This window comes from Micropterus dolomieu, linkage group LG01 (genome assembly GCF_021292245.1).
Source record: "Micropterus dolomieu isolate WLL.071019.BEF.003 ecotype Adirondacks linkage group LG01, ASM2129224v1, whole genome shotgun sequence".
NCBI lineage: Eukaryota > Metazoa > Chordata > Actinopteri > Centrarchiformes > Centrarchidae > Micropterus > Micropterus dolomieu.
Window position 1 is genome coordinate 50,096,154 of NC_060150.1, and position 19,918 is coordinate 50,116,071.

Here is a 19,918-nt window from a genome sequence, read left to right on the forward strand (position 1 = left end):
CTCTCTCTCTCTCTCACCCCAACCGGTCGAGGCAGATGGCCGCCCACCCTGAGCCATGGTTCTGCTCGAGGTTTCTGCCTCTTAAAGGAAGTTTTTCCTTGCCTCTGTCGCCTAGTGCTTGCTCTTGGTGGGAACTGTTCTGTAAATATCACAGAGTACGGTCTAGACCTGCTCTTTTATGAAAAGCGCTGTGAGATAACTGTTGTTGTGATTTGGCGCTATATAAATAAAATTGAATTGAATTGAATTGAACATTCTGAGGAATGTTGAAACGTTTTAATTTAAAAAAGAGAAAGCTGTGTGGATCGCTGGTGTGTGTGTCGCATTGAATATTTCGTCGCGGCAGTTGTGTGTGGCGTCGCTATGACTACCAGCTACATTGAGGGATACTATCTCTGGGTACTATCTGCAATGGAAAATGGTGCAGGCCAAACCGAGTCGAGTAGAGTCAAGTTGAGATGGTACTGGTAAAGGAAAAGCGCCATTAGAGTCCCTAGTGGGACACTTAATATGCTGTCATCAGGATGTGACCTTTTCCACTGTAGTTAAACATTATAACATTAAATGTTGCAGCCAATCAGTTTCATTTCGTAAATGCCACCATACAGAAGTGAGGGGAGTCATTCTGTGATGTTGTGCATGATAGATGGATGCCTGGATAAACACACCCAGACTAATCCAACTAAATGCTCCGTACTTGTATAGCGCCTTTCTAGTCTTTTCGACCACTCAAAGCGCTTTTACACTACATCTGCATTCACCAGTCACACACATTCATACACTGAGTGCTCAAACGGAAACTAACATTCACACTCATTCATACACTGGCGGAATAGCCGCCAGGGGCAATTCGGGGTTCAGTATCTTGCCCAAGGACACTTCGACACGCAACTAGGGGGAGCCAGGGATTGAACCGCCGACCTTCTGATTAACGGCCAACCCGCTCTACCTCCTGAGCCACAGCCGCCCCAACTATAAGCACACATAGATACTGAGCTTTCAGTCTATACATGCTTCAGGTTCTGTGTATTCACCTCTCTTGCAGGCTTCGTGCAGAGCCGAGGGGAAGTGTGTTTGCAATGTGTGGGTGTGTGCTCCATTCTGCAGCAGCAGTTCTATACAACCGACACTCCCAGAGGCACAACAGTTGTACAGAGGAGTGACGCCATCAATGGTAGCAGCGTTCACCTAGACACACACACACAACAATGTGAGCAATACACCACAGTCACTGCAGCAACAGCAGCTGTTTACTGACCGTGCTCATTTGTTTTATGGTGTTCCCACACTCATAATAATGGTGGTGATACGATTACTTACATTAGCTCCAGCATTTATTAATGCTCTGACACAGGCTACGTGTCCTGACAGGCAGGCTTCATGGAGAGGAGTCACGTGATCGATTGTGACAATGTTGGCGTGATATCCCTAAAAATGAAAGAACGCAGCATTATGACTTTAGTTGTCATTAAAGTCCGTCATTCTGATTTCAGTAAATTCTCAGTGAACGATATTGACTCAGTACTGGCACATTTCCCAGCCCACATGTCTTTAGGGTATTTATTTATAGTTTGTAGAATGTGCTCTCCAACAAAGGAGGAGAATAACCTTTAAAGTGGTGCTGAATGATTTTGAAAAAATATCTAATTGTGATTATTTTGACTGACGATTTTGGAGAAAATGACTATGTTTACATTACTCTTCTCCTTTTCGTTAAAAAAACATTTAAATGATTATGGTGCCATTTTCAGGGGATCTGTACCAAAAAAAGTCTGTTGAATATGATGTGTAGGCCAGGAAATCTCTGCAGCACAACTGTCATTAAACATGGTATTTTTACACACTTTTCACCTTTCACAAATACTGCACCTCCTGCGATTTGAAAATTGCAGTAGGCAATATTGCGTTACTGTAAGGGGACAAATAATACATGCAAAATAAAAACTGCTGTTTGCAGGTACATGAGGTGGTTTATTTGTCAAATTATATAAAACATACAATAATATAATGATGCATTCTGGTAGTTGACATGTTCTGGTGATCGCTGGCCTAGCTTGTGGGGACTGCCAGAGTAGTAGAAAATGGATTGGTATTGTTGTAGATATTATAAAGCAGGACTGAAAGAAATTGAGCAGGAGATGGGAAACGATAACCAGTTAATTCAATGAGTGATGACCCCTTGCCATTCAGCCAGCTCTTTGATAACAATAAGCCATGGGATTTTAGTTCACTTCAGATGTGGAACAAAACAGCAAAATGATAGTGAAGTGAACTCAACACATTCACACACGTTTAAAACAACCCAGATTATGTCCTTGATTACAGAGGAGGAATCTGAGTGGAGGAATAAAGCGAAGGATACATGTTGTTGACAAATGGATTGACCTGGTGAAGAATATTTATGTAATGGAGAGAATTAATTTCAACTTAGAAGTCAGGAGCCATTTGTTACGAACAGGACAAAATGGATGATTTCTGTTTCCTCCTTCAGACCATCTGTGCATATATGCATCAGAAACATGTTCCATTGTGATTCTTTATGTGTGTCATGTTTCTATCCATTTAGAATTCCTGTTTTTTCTTTTCCTTTCATTCAGTTATTTGTGCCCTCTGCTGTGGCCATTCTAACAGACACATAATAAAATAATCCCCCACACACTCTTTAAAATCCAATAAACAGAGCATTACAAAACAGGAAAATGGATTGAATAAACAGACAGGAACCACTAGTTCATCTGTTTTCTTGTTGAGGGATGTGGAGTTTAAAATGCATGTCTTTGTATTGGAAGTATGAAAACCAAACTATGCAATGTATGTGCTTATACAGACCATGTGTACATGAAGACACAGACTGTTGAAGCAAACATAGGTCTTAAAATTCATCATTCAGAAATAATATCCACTATGAATTAATGACTGAACTTCATTTATACAGCACCTTTCATGCACGGAAGACAGTTCAGTACATTACAATTCAGCAGCAAAAACAAAAACACAGAAAACACAAGTTCAAAACCATGCACACACACAAGGAGGAAGGCAGAAAATGAGCTACTTTTTAGAATATAGCATTGACACAGTTCCTTCAGTAAGATCACTAGATTAGGCTCTATTAAAAAGATTTTGAGTTGTCATTTAAAACTGCCCACTGAGTCAGCAAGTCTAATATTGAAAGACAGAGTGTTATAATCTTGTGGTGTAGTGGCTAAAAGTAGCATCCCTAGGTCATTGTGGCAACACAAAATAGCTCATATGATATGATCATAAAACTTTGATTGATCTAAAAGGGTGAGGCCATTTAGTGCCTTAAAAACGAAGTGAAAGATTTGTAAATGCATTCTAAAAGATACAGGGAGTTGATATTATCCTTCAGTTAGTTTTTGGCAGCAGCATCCTGAAGGGTCAGTAGTTTTATGCAAAGGTGTCTGAAGGCTGCCACTATTAATGACCTTTGAACTTTTTAAACAAAATTCCTGTGGGTTGATGACCTGGACCCCTGCGGAGGGCACTGTCACAGAAGGACATGTGATGTTTAAAAGCATCCTTGTGAGACTCCCGGTCCAACTTGGTCCGATAAATCATCACACTCAAACCAGACTCAGAGTCAGCTGAGCAGTTGTAACACGTGTCCCTGCCTTAACGCTGTACAGTTTGTTATTGATGTCATTTTGTGTTTTTATATTTTGTATACATTCTGTTTCCCTTGTAGACCACGGGCCTGTACTACAAAGGGAGTTCACCTACACAGATTTCTCAAAGTTAACAAACTTTGGCAGCCTACACTGGAGTTAAACTGTACTACGACGGTGGATAAGATGTTGGTTAATTGAGTCAGTGTTAACTTAATTGGAGCTGGTGCGCGTTCTCATAAAAGGGGTGTGTTCGGGCCGTGCAAGCAGAGTTTTTTCACAACAGCGCATGCTCTGTTTTTCCCAGAAGAATGCATGTTGATAGTGTCCGGATATGAGCAGATTAAAGACATGTTAACGGCCAAATCTAACACCGTGGCAGACGACAAAGCCAGGGCGGCTTGATGGCATCACATGGAGTAAATTTGTGGCCTAATTATCTTCACAGTGTTCTTATTGTAGTTCAGATCTCTATTATGCATTTTATGGGCTCTTTTATGTGTAATATGGTTAAGACGTAAAGGTGCAACTGCACATAAGGTCCACTGTAATGAGACAGTGGAGAGGGGGAATAATCCGAGACAGAATTTAATTTCCAAGATTAATCTAGAAGTAAAAAACTTGAATATTCTCAGACATTACAGTCCCACATTTATGAGAGAAACTTCACTTTGCACTCTGCTGTGTGTGGAAAGTTATATTAGACTTCACAATCAGATTTAACAGTGAGGAAAAACTCGTGAGTTTTGCCCACAATCACTATATTATCATGCACCTTAGAGACTCTGCCGTGGATTGGATGTATTCAGAAGGAAACATCAGAGTGATTTTTTTGTCACTTTAATTTCAGGGAACTTCTGATTTTTGTTCTTGTAAATTTGACACTTTCACATGTAAAACAGTCAATAGACTAAATATGTGAATACACTTGGGAGAATTCAATTACAGCCTACAGATGGGCTGCATCTAAGAAACTGTCTCGTTAATTAAGATCTCCTCTCTAAATTCACTGAGGCTGCAGGGCTCGCTGTGTGAACGTGATGCTGTTGTGTTCAGAATAACACATAACACATGTGAATAACACATTTAATTTAACTGAAGGGGAAGAGGTAGAAAGCTTTTGTGATCTAAGTGCAAAACTAAAAATGCTAGAAGTGACAGGATGGTCAGTACTTCAACCTGCAAAGTAAAAAGTATTATAAATGCTACACTTGTAACAAACTGTTAGTGTGAGTGTGTGTGTACCTGAGCCAGCAGAGTGCGCAGGGCAAGCAGTCGACCCTGAGAAGCTGCTTCATGGAGAGGGGAGCGATCTGCCCAGGACCCTGGAAAGACACACACACACACACACACACACACACAGTTTGTTACAAGTGAAGCATTTATAATACTTTTTCCTCCAATGTTCCATTTTGCCACTGAAGTTCAGTAGTGTTATGAAGTCATGCTGTCAGAATCATTTTGAAGACACTATAATCAAACTTTGAGTTTACAGAAATTTTAAATATCATCTGAAGGGCATTTCAAGTTTATGTTTATTAACATTCATCCACATACAGAGTACCCAAATGAACAAAACAACGTTTCTCACGGTCCAACTAAAGACAAGACACCATCCAACACAACACAGTGACTAGTAACACTAGACGAGACAGAGCTGATCTATTCCTGTAAGGAAGTCTAAGCTAGTGTTATATTTGTCCGCTTTCTCAGAAATTATATGGTGAAGAACTGACTGCTATAGAACAAGCATTCTTTCATCATGTTCAAGAAAATAGATCCAATTTCTTCTTTCTCATTATATATTTTTCCTTCCACCATTTTGCTGCATCAAATATTGAGATGATTTTCTATCACATCAGAATTAGAATGATCTTAGAATCCCTGCCGGACTGATTTTCTTATTTTTCTATAAGCCAAAACAAGACAAAACAACATCACATACATCACGTACATATAGTCTGATAATCTGATAATGACCCTAATCATTGTTAGGTGTAGCCTACTCAATTAGAATGAAAGGAAAACATTTCCTCCACAGCAGCCTCCCTGTGGTTCTATATTTAGAGCTGGTGAGCAGCAGTTGAACGCCTCAGTATACAGCACGTAAACCCAGTCTTATCTACAACATACCCATATCTCCGTCTCCCCACGGCACGTCCAGCCACTGGTAGACATAAGACATTTTTAATGAGGTAGAAAGGAAAGCACCTCCACTTCTCCCTTCTCCCCATCCACTGGAAGATCGCCTTAGCAGCTACACTGAACACTGACAACTGGTGGCAAATACTAAAAATAACTACTAGCTAGCTTACTAGCTAAGTGAAGATGTGGGTGGATAACAGACTGGCTGCTAATCTTAACATTGTGTTGAGGCCAAACCTAACAAACTAACCCAGCCTATCTGCTTAACCACTAACTCCCTGACTCAACCACTGACTCTGCTATGAGCTACCAAGAAATATTTGAAAGCCTCCTCATGATGTGCTGAGAGTAGACTGTTACATAGACCGGCAGCCATATTTAGATGGCCTGTGAGGACATTTCTGTCCCTGGCCTCTGGGTGCTACATGCCACCAAACATTTTTTCAATTAAAATCAATCGATCAAGCCAGATGAAACTAATCAGTTATCTAAACTGTGTCTTCAAGATGTTAAAAACTGGATGACCTGTAATTTTCTAATGTTAAAGTCATATTAAACTGAAGTTATTGCCCTTGGCCCCAAACACCTTTGTGATGCATCTAAAGATATAGTTCCTCTGGATGGCATTTCCCTGGCCTCCAGCACCACTGTGATCAGGACATGTTGGAATGACACGCTCCATCCAGAAGATAAGGGGGGCCTACTGGTAATTAACATTGCCAGGTAATACATGGATATAATATAATATGCAAATTGCACAGCCAAGCTTTCTTTCATTCTGCCTCACCCAGCCCTGCACCTTTTCTCTGGCAGCTATGAATAATGTGAGCCTTCACAGCAGGACACAGAGGAGAAAACAGAAAGCAGAACACACAGACTGATGGACTGGTTTGATACAGCCCAAAGGTCACATGTGATTCTGTCATTGTTATCCACATCTGACATGATGGATGTGAAGCATCCTGATCGGCTGACCCCATTGTAATATTTTTTTGTGTTCTGTGTTTTGTGTTCTGAGTTTTAAATGCAGTTTTAAGCCAAAGACAGCTTTTTAAAAAGGCTCAAATCAATGTTGTGGCAGGAACCTGAACAGGGATTAATGTCACTGTCAACAATGATGTCTATAAAAGTTTCTCTGAATCTAGATTTACATTTTCCAGTGCCTATCAGCAGATCACATTTCATTAACACTTGTGATGAGACTACAGGCAAGTCAAAGCCCCTCTGCCACACCAGGCACTCCTGAACATTTGGTGCAGAAAGTGGCTGCACATTTTAGGCTTCACAATTCTGAGAATTTATATTTGGATACACCCCCACTATAATCTGACCTTCCAAACTTTCCAAGCCTATCAGACACTGATCCGCACTTAGCGCAGTTTTATACAGCTGACTACAGGGCCTTTGTTAATCATGATACTCTAGTAGGCCAACAGATAGGTCTTCTATAGCAAAGAGTTAAAGTGACAGATGAAAGGAGTGGAACTGCATTTTCCACGTTTGCTAACGTTCTGGAGCAAACCTCTACCTGTGCCCAGCACAGCAGTGTACCGACCTTGGCTGGTCAGAATGCCCCAGCAGGCCTTCTTTCTCTCCGGGGCGCGCTCGGGTAACGGTCCGGGCTCGGCACCTCTTTTGCGGGACATCTGTGGAGCTTCCGAGGTAACTCCGGCAGGTTCTCCAGGCCAGACCTCGCGCGCTTACCGCAGAGACCGCAGCAGCGGAGCGCCAGCCAGGGTGAGAGCAGGGGGCGGGCTGAGGCGACGCTGGGAGCGAGTGGAGCAATCTGATTGGCTGAACGGCTCTGTTGTTGTTCTCTCCAACCCACATGACTGTGTCACAAGCGCTGCCACGTGCGGACGACAATGGACCAATCCCAACGTCCACCCCGAACCCTGTGTCCTAAATCCTCAGCCCTGTGCGGCCTTGAAGCTTCAGCTCTGTCTCGGACTCCGGTGTAGCTCTCCACCACACATTTCATGTTTTAGACTGGCAGCTGGGCTAAGTTACATATGCAGGACTAACCCAAGAACAAACAAGGTACAAACTACAAGTGCAAGCATAATCTCATGAACAGCAAGAAAATAAGGTGAAGATTTTACTGAAATAAACAAATCACTAATACATCATTGGAAAAGAAAAACATACAACACAAAACAATCCATTTTAACTTCTGAGTGGGGTCCAATTAAAAAACAATTTGACAAGAGTGTCTAAAGTAATACAGCGTTCCTAGATTTTACTACTTTCATTGAATCTAAATAAAAAGACAGTTCTTTCAAAAAAACTGTGAAATGTTACATTTGTGTAAAAATATTTTTGCAAGAATTATCTGGTCGATGTATAAAAATTCCAACTTTCTGGCCTCAATTAGAAAACCTAATCTAACATTAACACCATACCGGCCTTGTGCTCAAAATATTATGCCATATCCAATTGACCCTTCGCTAAGCCACACCCCGAATATGCAGCTGGCCAATCCCAACACAGTATAGGACTCGCTCTAACTGAGGTCCGAGACTTTCATGGCTGCTCTCCATTGACTCTAATGCAAAATGCGTAATTTTCTAGCTTTTTTGGCTGTATTTTTCCAAGATATGGTCAAACACTGTTCCTGGGGCACTTAATAATAATTATAATAATTACAATCGCTTCCCAGAGAGGTTGAAAACATAAGTATGATTTATTCCCTTTCCAAAACCTGAAACAAATCCAGAAAAATGTAGGCTGTGGATTGTTCCTGATGTAATGTTAGTTAGATAATGTTACCTAACTTAAAATCAGACTTTACTAAATTACATAGAGCACTACCCCAATAATTTGTCTTTCTAACAAGAAATATATTAGCATATCATCCAATACAACCACAATTGGGCCCGCTATCAAAGAACAAGGAATCTTAGTTCTGGATAATAAAAAAATGCACTAATCACTTTATTAGAAATTGTTTCACTGAATACCTTTACCCTGAAAGGCAAAATAAAAATGGCATCCTACATTGATAAAGAATAAATTAGTAAACTAAGAACAATGTATCTAACACTTCCTTTTGGTGTGATATACACAAATGGATTAAGCAAAAGATGTCTTCATTCCCAACCTCTGTCTCATAACATTTGGTTTGATATTGCAAAGTAAGGATAATGAACTCTGTGGTAACACAATTGTATGTCTAGCTAATTTTTTCATTCACAAATTGAATTGTGAAATCATCTACCAAATTTGCTGTTTTTTAAAATGAATTAATAAATCATTCAAAAATCTAAAAGGTCCTAAAGAACAAAAAATATCTGAATAGCTGAACAACACCTGAATTCTTACCTTTTGGCTGATTATTTATTTTAAATTATTTATTTATTTGAATGTTTCTTTTTTTTTATTCATCCTTATTGTTGTTACTGACACTACATACATTTCCTATTTTTATATTAAGAGCTGCTCCTTCTGGCTATATTTTCTCCGTATCTTTATTTTGAAGAAACTGATTATATGCAGCCATGTCTGTCTGTAAATCTTGCATTTTCAATAAAAAAAACAAACATCTGGAACCTCCACGGCAGGCAGTACTTGGGTACCTACAGGTGTTACCAGGGGAAACCCGGAAGTGAGAGAAAAATCAGGCAAATCCGCCTATGAGAAAAAGAATAGTAAATAAACAAGCATGGAAACCAACACTGATGTTAAAATTGTAAGACCAAAATATATTTTAGATCATAGATTTTAGATGTTACATAGAACACATGGAGTCAGAGGAATGACCTTACTCCACACTTTGCCTAATAGGCCTGCTGCTGTTTTGACATACAAGAGTGCACTGACATTGACAAATGTAGATTGACAATTAGGCTACCTCTCATCCACTCTGTAGGGCGAGATCCTGAAAGATGTATAAACCAGGCAGTTGGAAAGTAATAAAACGAAAAATAAAAAGTGCACCATGTGTCAGAATTGTAAGGTAACATATAATATCGCAAAGTGCTGTCCCGTTCCTGTTCACAGCATTTTGAGCTTCGGCGCCGAAGCCGCATAGTCAATGCTTGTGAGTCCACCAGACGCGGCCGCAGCGCGTCCCAGAAGCGGCTTTCCGCTCCGCTCCGCAGAGAATAGGTAGCAGGTCTATATTTGCCGCTAGCCGCGTCATGGGCCTTTCAGACAGACTGCGACGATAGCACTTCTGCGCTGTGAAACCCATCAGAGGCTTGTTCGTCGAGCAAAGCGCAAGCGCAGCACAGCGCACTGCTCGGCGACCTCGTGCGCACGCCGCAGTCAAAGTTCAAAATAGTCTCACTTTTGCGGTTTTGCGCTGAGCCCCAGTAAGCGCAGCGCAAATCGCTTCGTATCTGAAAGGGCCATCAAGCAGCACAGAACAGATCGAACCAGGCAGGAAGTCATTCACAGAAAGGCATAGAGAATCCGGTCAATTTTCAAAATAAACCACCCTGTGGAGACTCCCGATCATAAAACAATAATCAACACGGTTAAAAGGGACACAAAAAGAAATTATTTAACTATGTACATCTACGTAGTAGAAGCACAAATGCAAACACTGATTACCAAGTCAACAAAATCTAAACATGTCAGCAAAATCAGACAAAACGCTCTGATTCTGAAATTGTCTGTGGGAAATGGAGCCTGAATAATAACAAGTAAATAACGTGGGGCAGGCTGCACGCTCCGCTGCTGAAATGCTTCTGAGATGCTTCCAATGGACTTTGATGCGGGGCTGTGGATGAAGTAACGAAGTCTTCTTCGGAGTTGTTGCCCAAATATGTGTTTGAGATTTCTGTTGCACATATGTTTCGCAGGATAAGCGGCTGACGATGGATGGATGGATATTTTGTGTGCCTGTTTTAGTATCATATCTAAGTAGAGATCCTCTCTTGGGTAAACAACTTTTTCGCCCCTGTAATATTATTTCTTATGATGACAAAACGGCCTAACATCTAAAATACAGGCGACAATGGTCTTATTTTGAAACGCATGAACAGGAAGAAGGTGTCAATTCCAGCAAACTTGACACTTCCTTATTTTTTTTTAACACAGTATCATTAGCTAGCTAGCTGTGCGATAATCTCTTATTGAATTACTGCTGTTTTATCATTCCTGTAGTTGTAGCCGTTATTTAAATATGAATACGGTTCTGTCGAGAGCCAACTCTTTGTTCGCCTTCTCTCTGAGCGTCATGGCGGCCTTAACTTTCGGCTGTTTCATCACGACAGCGTTCAAAGACAGAAGAGTTCCTGTGGACATCCACGTCTCCAAAGTCATGCTGTAAGATTCATTGTCGAGCGTCATGTGTAACAGCTGTTAGCATGTGCAGCCTATATACTGTATTATTGCTATGTAATATTTATTAATGATGCTTGATGTTATGCTGCACACGGGAAATGAGTAAACGGAACACTAACGTTAAGGTAACTTACTCGTGTATAAAGACCCAGCCTGCAGGCCTGCTGGTGGGGTTTGGTCAAACTTAACAGTTTGATATATTTACCCGAAACTCTGCGGTTGTAAGACTCGGAATTGCATATCTGGCACAGTTTTAACGCGGTGTACCGGCTTAGTACCCGGAAAAGCTCTACTGAACGTCTCCCAGCTGCTAATGAATGAATGAAACGGAAGTCATTTTTTAAAGCGTTACATTTAGGCCAAAACAGTAATTTGACCAAAAACTGGTTAAATCATGTTGGCACCTGTATATGTGTGTATATACCATATGTGTATATACCAGCCTGAACTAATGTCACAGACCTCAACAAACATGTCTTCACCTACAGCCACATGTGTTCCAAAGGAGCCACCTGCTGTATTTTAACTTTCCTTCATCTTTTCTCCTCCTTCACCTCCCTTCTCTCTCGCTGTGTAACAGGAAGAACGTTGATGACTTCACAGGACCCAGAGAGCGCAGTGATCTGGGTTTCATCACCTTTGACCTCTCAGCTGATATCCTTTAAACATCATCATTTCTGATGTGCAAGCGGCCAGACATTCACTGAGATAGCAGACAAAAGGGGCTGCAGAACATACCTGAGATGTGTTAGGTTTTCTTCACTATCACAGTAATCCAGTGATAGGGGCGGCTGTGGCTCAGCAGGTACAGTGGGTTGCCTGTTAATCGGAAGGTCAATCCCCGACTCCTCCAGGCTGCATGTCGATTGTGAATGTAATTGTGAATTTGTGGTGAGAGGTGAGCTCAGCCAACTCTGCTTCCCTCTGTTCTTTTGTTGTTCCTGAACTTTTCCTACATTTGCAGCCGATTTTTGACTGGAATGTTAAACAGTTGTTTCTCTATCTATCAGCTGAATACTCCACAAAGAGCAATGTAAGTCATAGTCGCCACACACACACACACACACACACACACACACACCAGGGTCTGACGTTAGGAAGTGTTTGTTAACCTGTGTTTGGTTATATACAACGTGTTCTTCAGATCAGCATCTGTCGCCATACTGCAGAAAATAAATCCAGCTCTGAAAACAGGTCCTGCTTCGTTTAGAGGGAGACAGAAAACCCCTTCAGCTTCACAGGGGACCTTTAATTGGTGGTTTTGGTGCTGTGTTGGATAAGTGGGTCTCCCACCAATAGAAAAATCGGCTGCGTTGCGGATTCTGGAGCTCTGCCGGTGCAGCTGTGAATTTGCCACACGCTTCGGACGCTGCACAAAGGTGTTAATCATCACTTTGTGTCTCCTTTGTGGCGCTGCAGAGCACTTGGCGCTACGAGTACAGGTGGATATTGGTGTGTAGATGTGTTGTAAATCATCCAAAAATTACCATAACTTTCAAAATGGCCAACTTCCTGTTGAGTTTAGGGCATCATTCCAAGAGGCTTTTTGGTACGTCTCAATATTTAACAAGTGCCACAGAAATTTCATATATGTAGGTGAAACGTGCCGTGGGGGCTGCTTCGTTAGAGGTCAATTCATGTTGGCAGCAGGTGGCGCTATGACTTTAAGTGAATATTGGCATGTGGATGTCTTTAGGGTGGGACTCTTGTATGAATCCCAAATTTGGTGAGCATGTAGACTGAAGTTACAACAACTTCCTGTTTTATGGAGTACCCAAGTTCCTGGCTCCAGGTGAGGGAGAGAAGCCATGGGTACAAAGGGCAGCTGTGAAGGCAATGTCGCTGGCGCACATGGGGAAAAATGTATTGCTTCACCAAAACATTTTTGTATGTTTTGTATGTATATGTATACAGCACCAGCACTCTGTGAGTTGTTGATGCCATCAAGGAAGAAAACAGGCTTGGCCCAGGGCTTTGGCCACCGCTCTGGCCTCCTGTGTATGAAAAACTCTAACCTATTTACTTAACATACCAACAATTACAAGACAGTATTTCATTTATTCACCTGTTAGTTCAATCCACTGTAAGATCACGCCTGGACGTGTGGGAAAGACCCGCACACAGCATGAGATTTTGAGTTGGTCTGTAGTTGTTTTGCTCCACAATCTCTCTGAGATGGTTCTGGCTAGATAGTAAACCGGTCTCGCCGTTTCTGAATGAGTCTTAACCTTGGAGCTCACAGTGTCCAATGACACAGACAGTTTACTTTCCATTTCTGACCCTGAACAGCTGCTAATTCTTGCATCGAAGCAGTTTCAACCTCATACTTTAAGATTTTAGTGTAAACCCTTGTTAATCCTCCATCCGTACCGTAGATAATTTCAAACAGTTAAAAGCATTAAAATTGTTATTGAAGAATGCTATTAGAATCTGTAAGTTGAGTAATTCAGCCTATATTCAGCCTCCCCCGTTTTGGTCCACGTGGTCTCTTGGGACACACATGGGCAACTTTCTGGACCATGTTTTGAAAGCACAACATCTGAAACAATAACATTCAACAACATGGAATGAGCTGGCATCATCAATTCTGGCTTCTCCTGTGAATCTGTTAGTGTGTGTGACATTTTATCATTGAAATGGCAGCAAATGGGTGCAGACAGACAAAACAATCCAGTTCAGTATAACATGAGCAACAGAAACAATGAACACAGGACAACAAAGCACCAGGCTGCTGGTTTCTCTCCCAAGATGTTGTGTCAGAACAGGTCAGGTAACTGTCTTCTGGTCAACCACCAAAGTAAGGGTCAAAGGTAGTCCCCAAGTATGGCGGACTGTGGAGAGCCTTTTCAGTCAGTGAGGCTCTGTCATCTCAGTTTCGTCAGTTTCAAGTCAGTCAAGTGCACTGTCACCATGAATCATGGGAGAGAGATTCATCTCTCTTTTAACCTTTGGTAATAATTAGGAACCTTTGTCTACAAAATCATCATCACCTCTTTATGGTGACAGGTTTTGGAATAGATGGAAAAGGGTTCTACGCAGTGGGAGGGAGAGATGTACTCTCACTGTGATCACATGTCCCAGGTTTATCCTGACTGTTCCAATTGCAATTGAGACAGACTAGCCTTGTGTGTGGCCATTGTCAGTTAACCACTTTAGCCAACAATGGTCATCCCGGCATGCTTCTTGTGATGGACAGCAAAACTAACCCGATCTGCCATGTGGTTAATGTAAAATTTTAAACCAGGCCTTTGCCGATTCACCAACAGAGAAATGTGTGGCATTTGCTGTGATCAATAACGGGTTTGTTTGAAAATTTGAGACCTAGTGCTCGCGGATGCACTGCTGCATTTACTGCTAATTGGTCTATAATACTCTACCGCTCTGTGCTCTGTTGGTTTGCCTTCCCCACCGGTTTTCCTTTAATAGAAAGTCACACTGTCAGACAGCTGTTGTAATGCACTGCATTATACTGAGAGGTGTTCCTAATGTTCTCTCACATATTTGTAAAGGGTGGGTAACTGTTGTGCATTATATTTTACTTCATTAAGTGGCCACTGACTTCACATCGGGACTGACTAAAACAATAAGTAACAGATATTCATTTAACAAATACATAAATGTGTGTGTGTGTGGGTGTTTTTTAGTCTCTGAACCAGGTGGTGCTGTGGGATAAGATCGTCCTTCGAGGTGAAAACACCAAACTGAACCTCAGAGACATGAAGTCCAAATACTTCTTCTTTGATGATGGGAACGGACTCAGGTTGGACACGCACACAATGCACAGCTTTCACTGAACATTTCATGACAACCTGCCCATTCACTTTTTGGTTGGTTTTGGGATAAGCAGAAATTAAGTAAAAAGTACCATTTTGAGGTACTTGTATGTTACTATATTTTAGAGAGAAATATTGTACTACTTACTTGACACTTTTTAATTTAATTTGCAGGTGAACATTTGACACATTTTACACACTACATGAGTATAAAATAAATGGTCCTCAAATCGAGCAGTAATCTAGACGGATTCCATTCATGTACATATGTGGCTCCATCCCCAGCACAGATGGTGCTCTGGCTTTCAGCTGAACCAGGAGAGGTTACATCAGAATCACTGCAGTCACACAAACTGGAAGGCACAAGGATGTTCGCACAGAGCCTACTATGGCAAGCCATTAGTGTGACAAAACATCACAATTGTAGCATGTTTTATAACGCTAAGACCTGCTTTTTACACCACTCGGTGTCACCAAAGACGGCATCGTAAAAAGTGGCATCTTAAATGATTTATGATCTCCTTGAAGTAGGGATGTGCAGTTAATTGAAATTTAATCAAGGTTTCGATTTTGGCTTCCAACGATTATAAAAACAAGTTAATTAAAATAAAACGATTATTGTGCCACATGCCATTTCGCAATGACACTAGTTTTGTCTTGTGTTATAAATCAAGCACAGCTTTTCCTTTACAGCGGCGCCCCCGCCCCTCCCTAAAAGCCCAAATGCCATCTCAGCCAGGCTGTTTCATGTGTAGAGCCAACGTGAGGGCGTTATAACAACTACAACCTTCTATTCACATGCAAGACACATGCCTCTGGTGTGAGAGATCTGGGTTCTACTCCCCGCTGTGACACGTGTCCTTGAGCAAGACTCTTAACACCTATTTGCTCAAGAGGCGTGTGACCTCTTACATACTTAGCAATTATAAGTCGCTTTGGATAAACAAGCATCAGCTAAATGAATAAATGTAATGTAGTCTCTATTATTAGCTTAAACCTCTGCCATTTTACACTGCATGAAGTAGCCTAGAGGTTAGCAGAAGTTTCCCTCTACTTGTAGCGCAACAATTTACATATTGTTAATACTAAAACCGGTGCGTTAAGTCTGGCTTTACCTGGTCCATGCTTGTAAAATCGAACACATTACAGGATTTATTCTTTCCTCATTGTTGGTTTAAGTCACTGCATCTCCCGACAGAATGCCACAGTTGTATTTCAGCGTTATGTAATGTAATGAGTTAATGAGACCTGTCATCTGCTCTCATTTTTTTTTTTAAATGAAGCACTCCCTTTTAAAAGTTCAATACATGCATGATATTTCCCAAGTCAATCAGTAATTGTGTTAATAGCCAAAATAATCCTTAATATGATTTTTGCCATAATAGAGCAGCCCGACCTTGAAGTGATTTAGAAGGATATCGCAGTGGCAGTGTCATTCATACAGCAGATCCAGGGTTCGAGTTCTGATGGGGACGTTTTACAGGAGACACACCACTTTAAGAATCCTCAATACAACTCTATAGGGAAAGCCTGTAATGCCAAAGATGGCCCCTCCAGCCAGAAAGCCAATCATCTGCTTCAACAGCCGTGGTGGGAAACATATTTCAGCCAGTCATGTGGTTCCACTGACGTAACCGTAGCAGTAGAAGTGGGGGAAAACGCTTTTTTATTTTGGGGCAAAGTCATTAAGTTTTTCAGCAATTTTTATTGGAGCAGATACTATTCATGTAGTTTTTATGTCCTGGTGACCAGTAAAATTGCAGGTCTGGCTTCAGTCAGATAGGAGCCTGGTCTTGTTAGTCCAAAGTAGCTGCCCGGAGGCGTTGCCAAGATGGCTGCCGAGTGGCAGGACTTGCCTTAAAGGACTTTAGGAAGGGGACTCAGGTTTTTGCTGCAAATTTACCCATTCTGGTTGGTAGAGTAGCCAAAAACTGTAGTCAAGTAAAAGTACTGTTACTTTGCAAAAACAAGTACTCAAGTAGAAGTAAAAGTGGTCATCAAAATAAGTAGCTACTTGAGTAAGAGTACAAAAGTTAAATCACTTAATTTAAGAAATAAAACAATAGTTAATAATCTTTTTTGTCTTCTATAATAAATTACACTTACACTCTCGGATTACTTTGTTTTTGTTTTTTTTTTTGCAACGGGCTTCGAGGTATGTTTTCTCCTGTTTGGTGGGCGTGTTGCATGTGTTACCCAATCAGCTGCAACAAGTTTGTAAACACAACGGTGTTAAAAGGGCAGGAAAATTCAGTGCGCTTGTGTACACGGCAGGGTGTTCAGGGAACCACCGTTCGTTTTGCTACGTTTTGTCTGCGTTGAACTCAGCCCTGAAGTGTTCATCTTTTTTTGTTATGTAATGGGATTGGCTGTCTGTCTCATCTCCAGAGCCAATAAGAACATCACTCTGACGCTGTCGTGGAACGTTGTTCCCAATGCTGGAATCCTGCCGCTGGTGGTTGGAAGTGGACACATCAGCCTCCCTTTCCCAGACACATACGAGACCACCAGGAGCTATTAGACAGACGGGAACACACACATCCTGTACACTGGTGTTTCTTCATGGATGTAAAGTCATTTTGGTTTATAATAAAAGTTGAGATTGGTACATCTGTGTCTTTGTAAGGTTTTTTAAATGACAATAATTAGCAAACTGTTGATCCACATCCTGTACCCTGCACGCAGACGTTGTTGACAAAGCATGTCCTGTTGTGAAGTGTAGTGAACAGCTCCTGCACACTCACGTAAACACACAATTCATTTCCAGTGAACAGAACAAAGAATCTCTTGTGCGCTCATGTAGTTTGTGTGAGAGGTCTACAGGAAAACAGGTTTAATGCTGAGTACTGACTTTACATTTACTGGATGAAACTCTGACTTCACCAGTGTAGTTAGGGATTGGGCCTTTTCATTGGTGGAGGGGTCTGTCTTAACACCAGCAGTAAATGAATTCATAGCAGCTCTCCTGCGCATGATCGCGCAGCATAACTGTGGTTTAATGATGTAGAACAATGGCAGAAACACCGTAATTCTGGCAGCTACATAGCTGCAACAAAAAGTCTCTTGACTCGTGCCTCGTTCCAGACCGCTCGGAACTGGGAAATTTCCAAGTTGAAATATCTGACTTCCAACCTCAAAGCGTTCCAGGAGCATGGTGGTGCATGATGCTGAAAGTGAACGAAAACCATGGCTGACTGTTACAAAGTGTACACACACTTGCACCCCTAGCAGTGCCCTTGGTGTTAATTAAAAGGATGGCAATGCAACAACTGCCTCTACGTTACTCGTTAGCTGTGTACCCCTCTAGCTACATCAGTTGGTGATCCTCAAGTCAGTCAGTGTTGTAGGTTACACTTTCTAATGTTTTGGCATTTTTAACAATAACTTTTATGCAGATGTGGTGGGGAAAGATTCCCCAAGTGCAGGTTAAGGTGTGGTGGGGTTGAATACAGCCCGGACTTAACTCCTCCCCTGGCCAACCTCCTTATTAGGCTTAGGCTATATAAGCCACCTGTGCTCCCTTGCTCTCTCTGCTTCCTGTTTTGTTTGCCCTGTTGCTGTTTTGCTTTAGTTTAGTAGTTAGTATAGTTTTGCTCTTGCTTAGCCTATGGGGTTACTGGTTACTTGGTTGGTTTGTTACTTTATGTTAACTTGTTTATTTTGTATTCAGTTTATATTTTGAGCAGGGTGCCATCTTGTTGGGAGGCTAGGCACCCGTGGCGAAGTCCCTTCACTTTTATGCATGTGAGTAGTTGCACGGGGTCACTATATAGACTACACCATTTTTGCTTTGAATAATGTGTTGAGGTTTGTAGTACTACACTTAAGGTGGGTAGCGGTAGCACTCCTCAGCGTAGTCTGCCTCTCATGTGATCTCTGCTTAGTTTTGATTAAAGTTATTTTGGGGCGCTGGAGTTATATTCTTTCTTTATTTGAACTTGTATTAAAGCTGTTTTTAACTCTTGATTGTAATAAAGAAGTTGTTTTATCTACCTTTTTTTTATTGTAGTTTTACATTTATTTTCCTTTCAGCAGTCCTATTCCCCAATTGTTTGTTTGTTTGTTTGTTTTTGTTTTTTTATTTGGTGTATTGAATCACGTCTATCTCCTCAGTAGCGTTCCTGTTTGCTTTCTCTTTATTCTCCTTTCAGTCAATAGAGGTTGGCGTAGTTGGTTTTCATTTAATTCCCCCTTTCTGGTCCACCGTGCCGCACAGAAGATGACTTTCTGTGATGTAACCAGCTACCAAATAACATATTTCCACATCAGTGTACATGCAGAACAGGTTTTACTATATGATCACATGTATTATTTTAATCAAGGGTGTCACTTTGTGTTGAAAAGTGGCAGGGACATTTCAGGGCTCAGATTAGGGGTGTGACCAAACACTTTGTCCAGGAGACATGATAATGCACAATATTGGAGTGAGAAGAACAAGACGACAAGATACTCCAATGCTACTTAGAAGAAATATTCATTGATGAAATGGGCTATTTGATTTGGGGGTCTGGGAAGATTTTGAGCATTAAACTGATAATTTCCTGCATTCTAGAGACATTTTCTGCACCAATTTATGGTGGAAATGTCTGTCTATATGATGGGAAAAAAGTCATTTGGCCGGTGACAATTCAGACTATAAAAATATTGAATATAATGCAGTAATCAGCAGCTTTTTTTTACTTTGGGAGATCTGTTTTGTGTATCTTTACATGGCATTTCATGTTTTCCTATTGTGGAAGGTAACCTTTCTCATAGAATTTTTAACATTTCTTGTTGCAAGCTAATTTTCTGAAAACCTTTAGCAAGTGCTTTCAAAAAGCGGTGGGGACATGTCCCCAGTGTAAATGACACCTATGATTTTAATTTAAATACATGCAAATATACTTTTGTTGTCTCTCTCTCTCTCTCCCCCTCCCACAAGTAGGAAATCCAATTTCAAGTGACGTGTAGTAGTGATTTGCGATACTACTTAATTCCTATATGATCCAATACCAAAGCTGGTATTGCCGATACCAATACTCTTTACATATTTTATTTCTAGTTTATTGTGACCCCCCCCCCCCCCCCCCCCCCCCCCCCCCC

General features: G+C 41.3%; 2 protein-coding genes and 1 long non-coding RNA gene across 3 annotated transcripts; 1 reads left to right on the forward strand and 2 right to left on the reverse strand.

Moving 5' to 3' along the window:
* Nucleotides 1-999: 999 nt before the first annotated feature.
* LOC123985980 (ankyrin repeat and SOCS box protein 5-like) lies at nucleotides 1,000-7,539 on the reverse strand. Its single transcript, XM_046074052.1, has 4 exons — nucleotides 7,330-7,539; nucleotides 4,875-4,954; nucleotides 1,321-1,428; nucleotides 1,000-1,188 (listed from the first exon to the last, which is right to left on the reverse strand). Exons 1-4 carry the CDS (start codon nucleotides 7,418-7,420, stop codon nucleotides 1,000-1,002), a joined length of 468 nt encoding a protein of 155 aa, XP_045930008.1. The 5' UTR covers nucleotides 7,421-7,539.
* A 1,684-nt stretch (nucleotides 7,540-9,223) lies between these two features.
* LOC123968789 lies at nucleotides 9,224-10,142 on the reverse strand. Its single transcript, XR_006824546.1, has 2 exons — nucleotides 9,625-10,142; nucleotides 9,224-9,404 (listed from the first exon to the last, which is right to left on the reverse strand). It is a non-coding gene; the product is annotated as an uncharacterized LOC123968789 (long non-coding RNA).
* Nucleotides 10,143-10,790: 648 nt separating this feature from the next.
* spcs3 (signal peptidase complex subunit 3) lies at nucleotides 10,791-17,444 on the forward strand. The gene is made up of 5 exons (XM_046045735.1): nucleotides 10,791-11,045; nucleotides 11,644-11,717; nucleotides 12,020-12,096; nucleotides 14,708-14,823; nucleotides 17,225-17,444. The coding sequence occupies exons 1-5, from the start codon at nucleotides 10,903-10,905 to the stop codon at nucleotides 17,355-17,357; spliced, it is 543 nt and encodes a 180-aa protein (XP_045901691.1). The 5' UTR covers nucleotides 10,791-10,902; the 3' UTR covers nucleotides 17,358-17,444.
* Nucleotides 17,445-19,918: the final 2,474 nt, after the last annotated feature.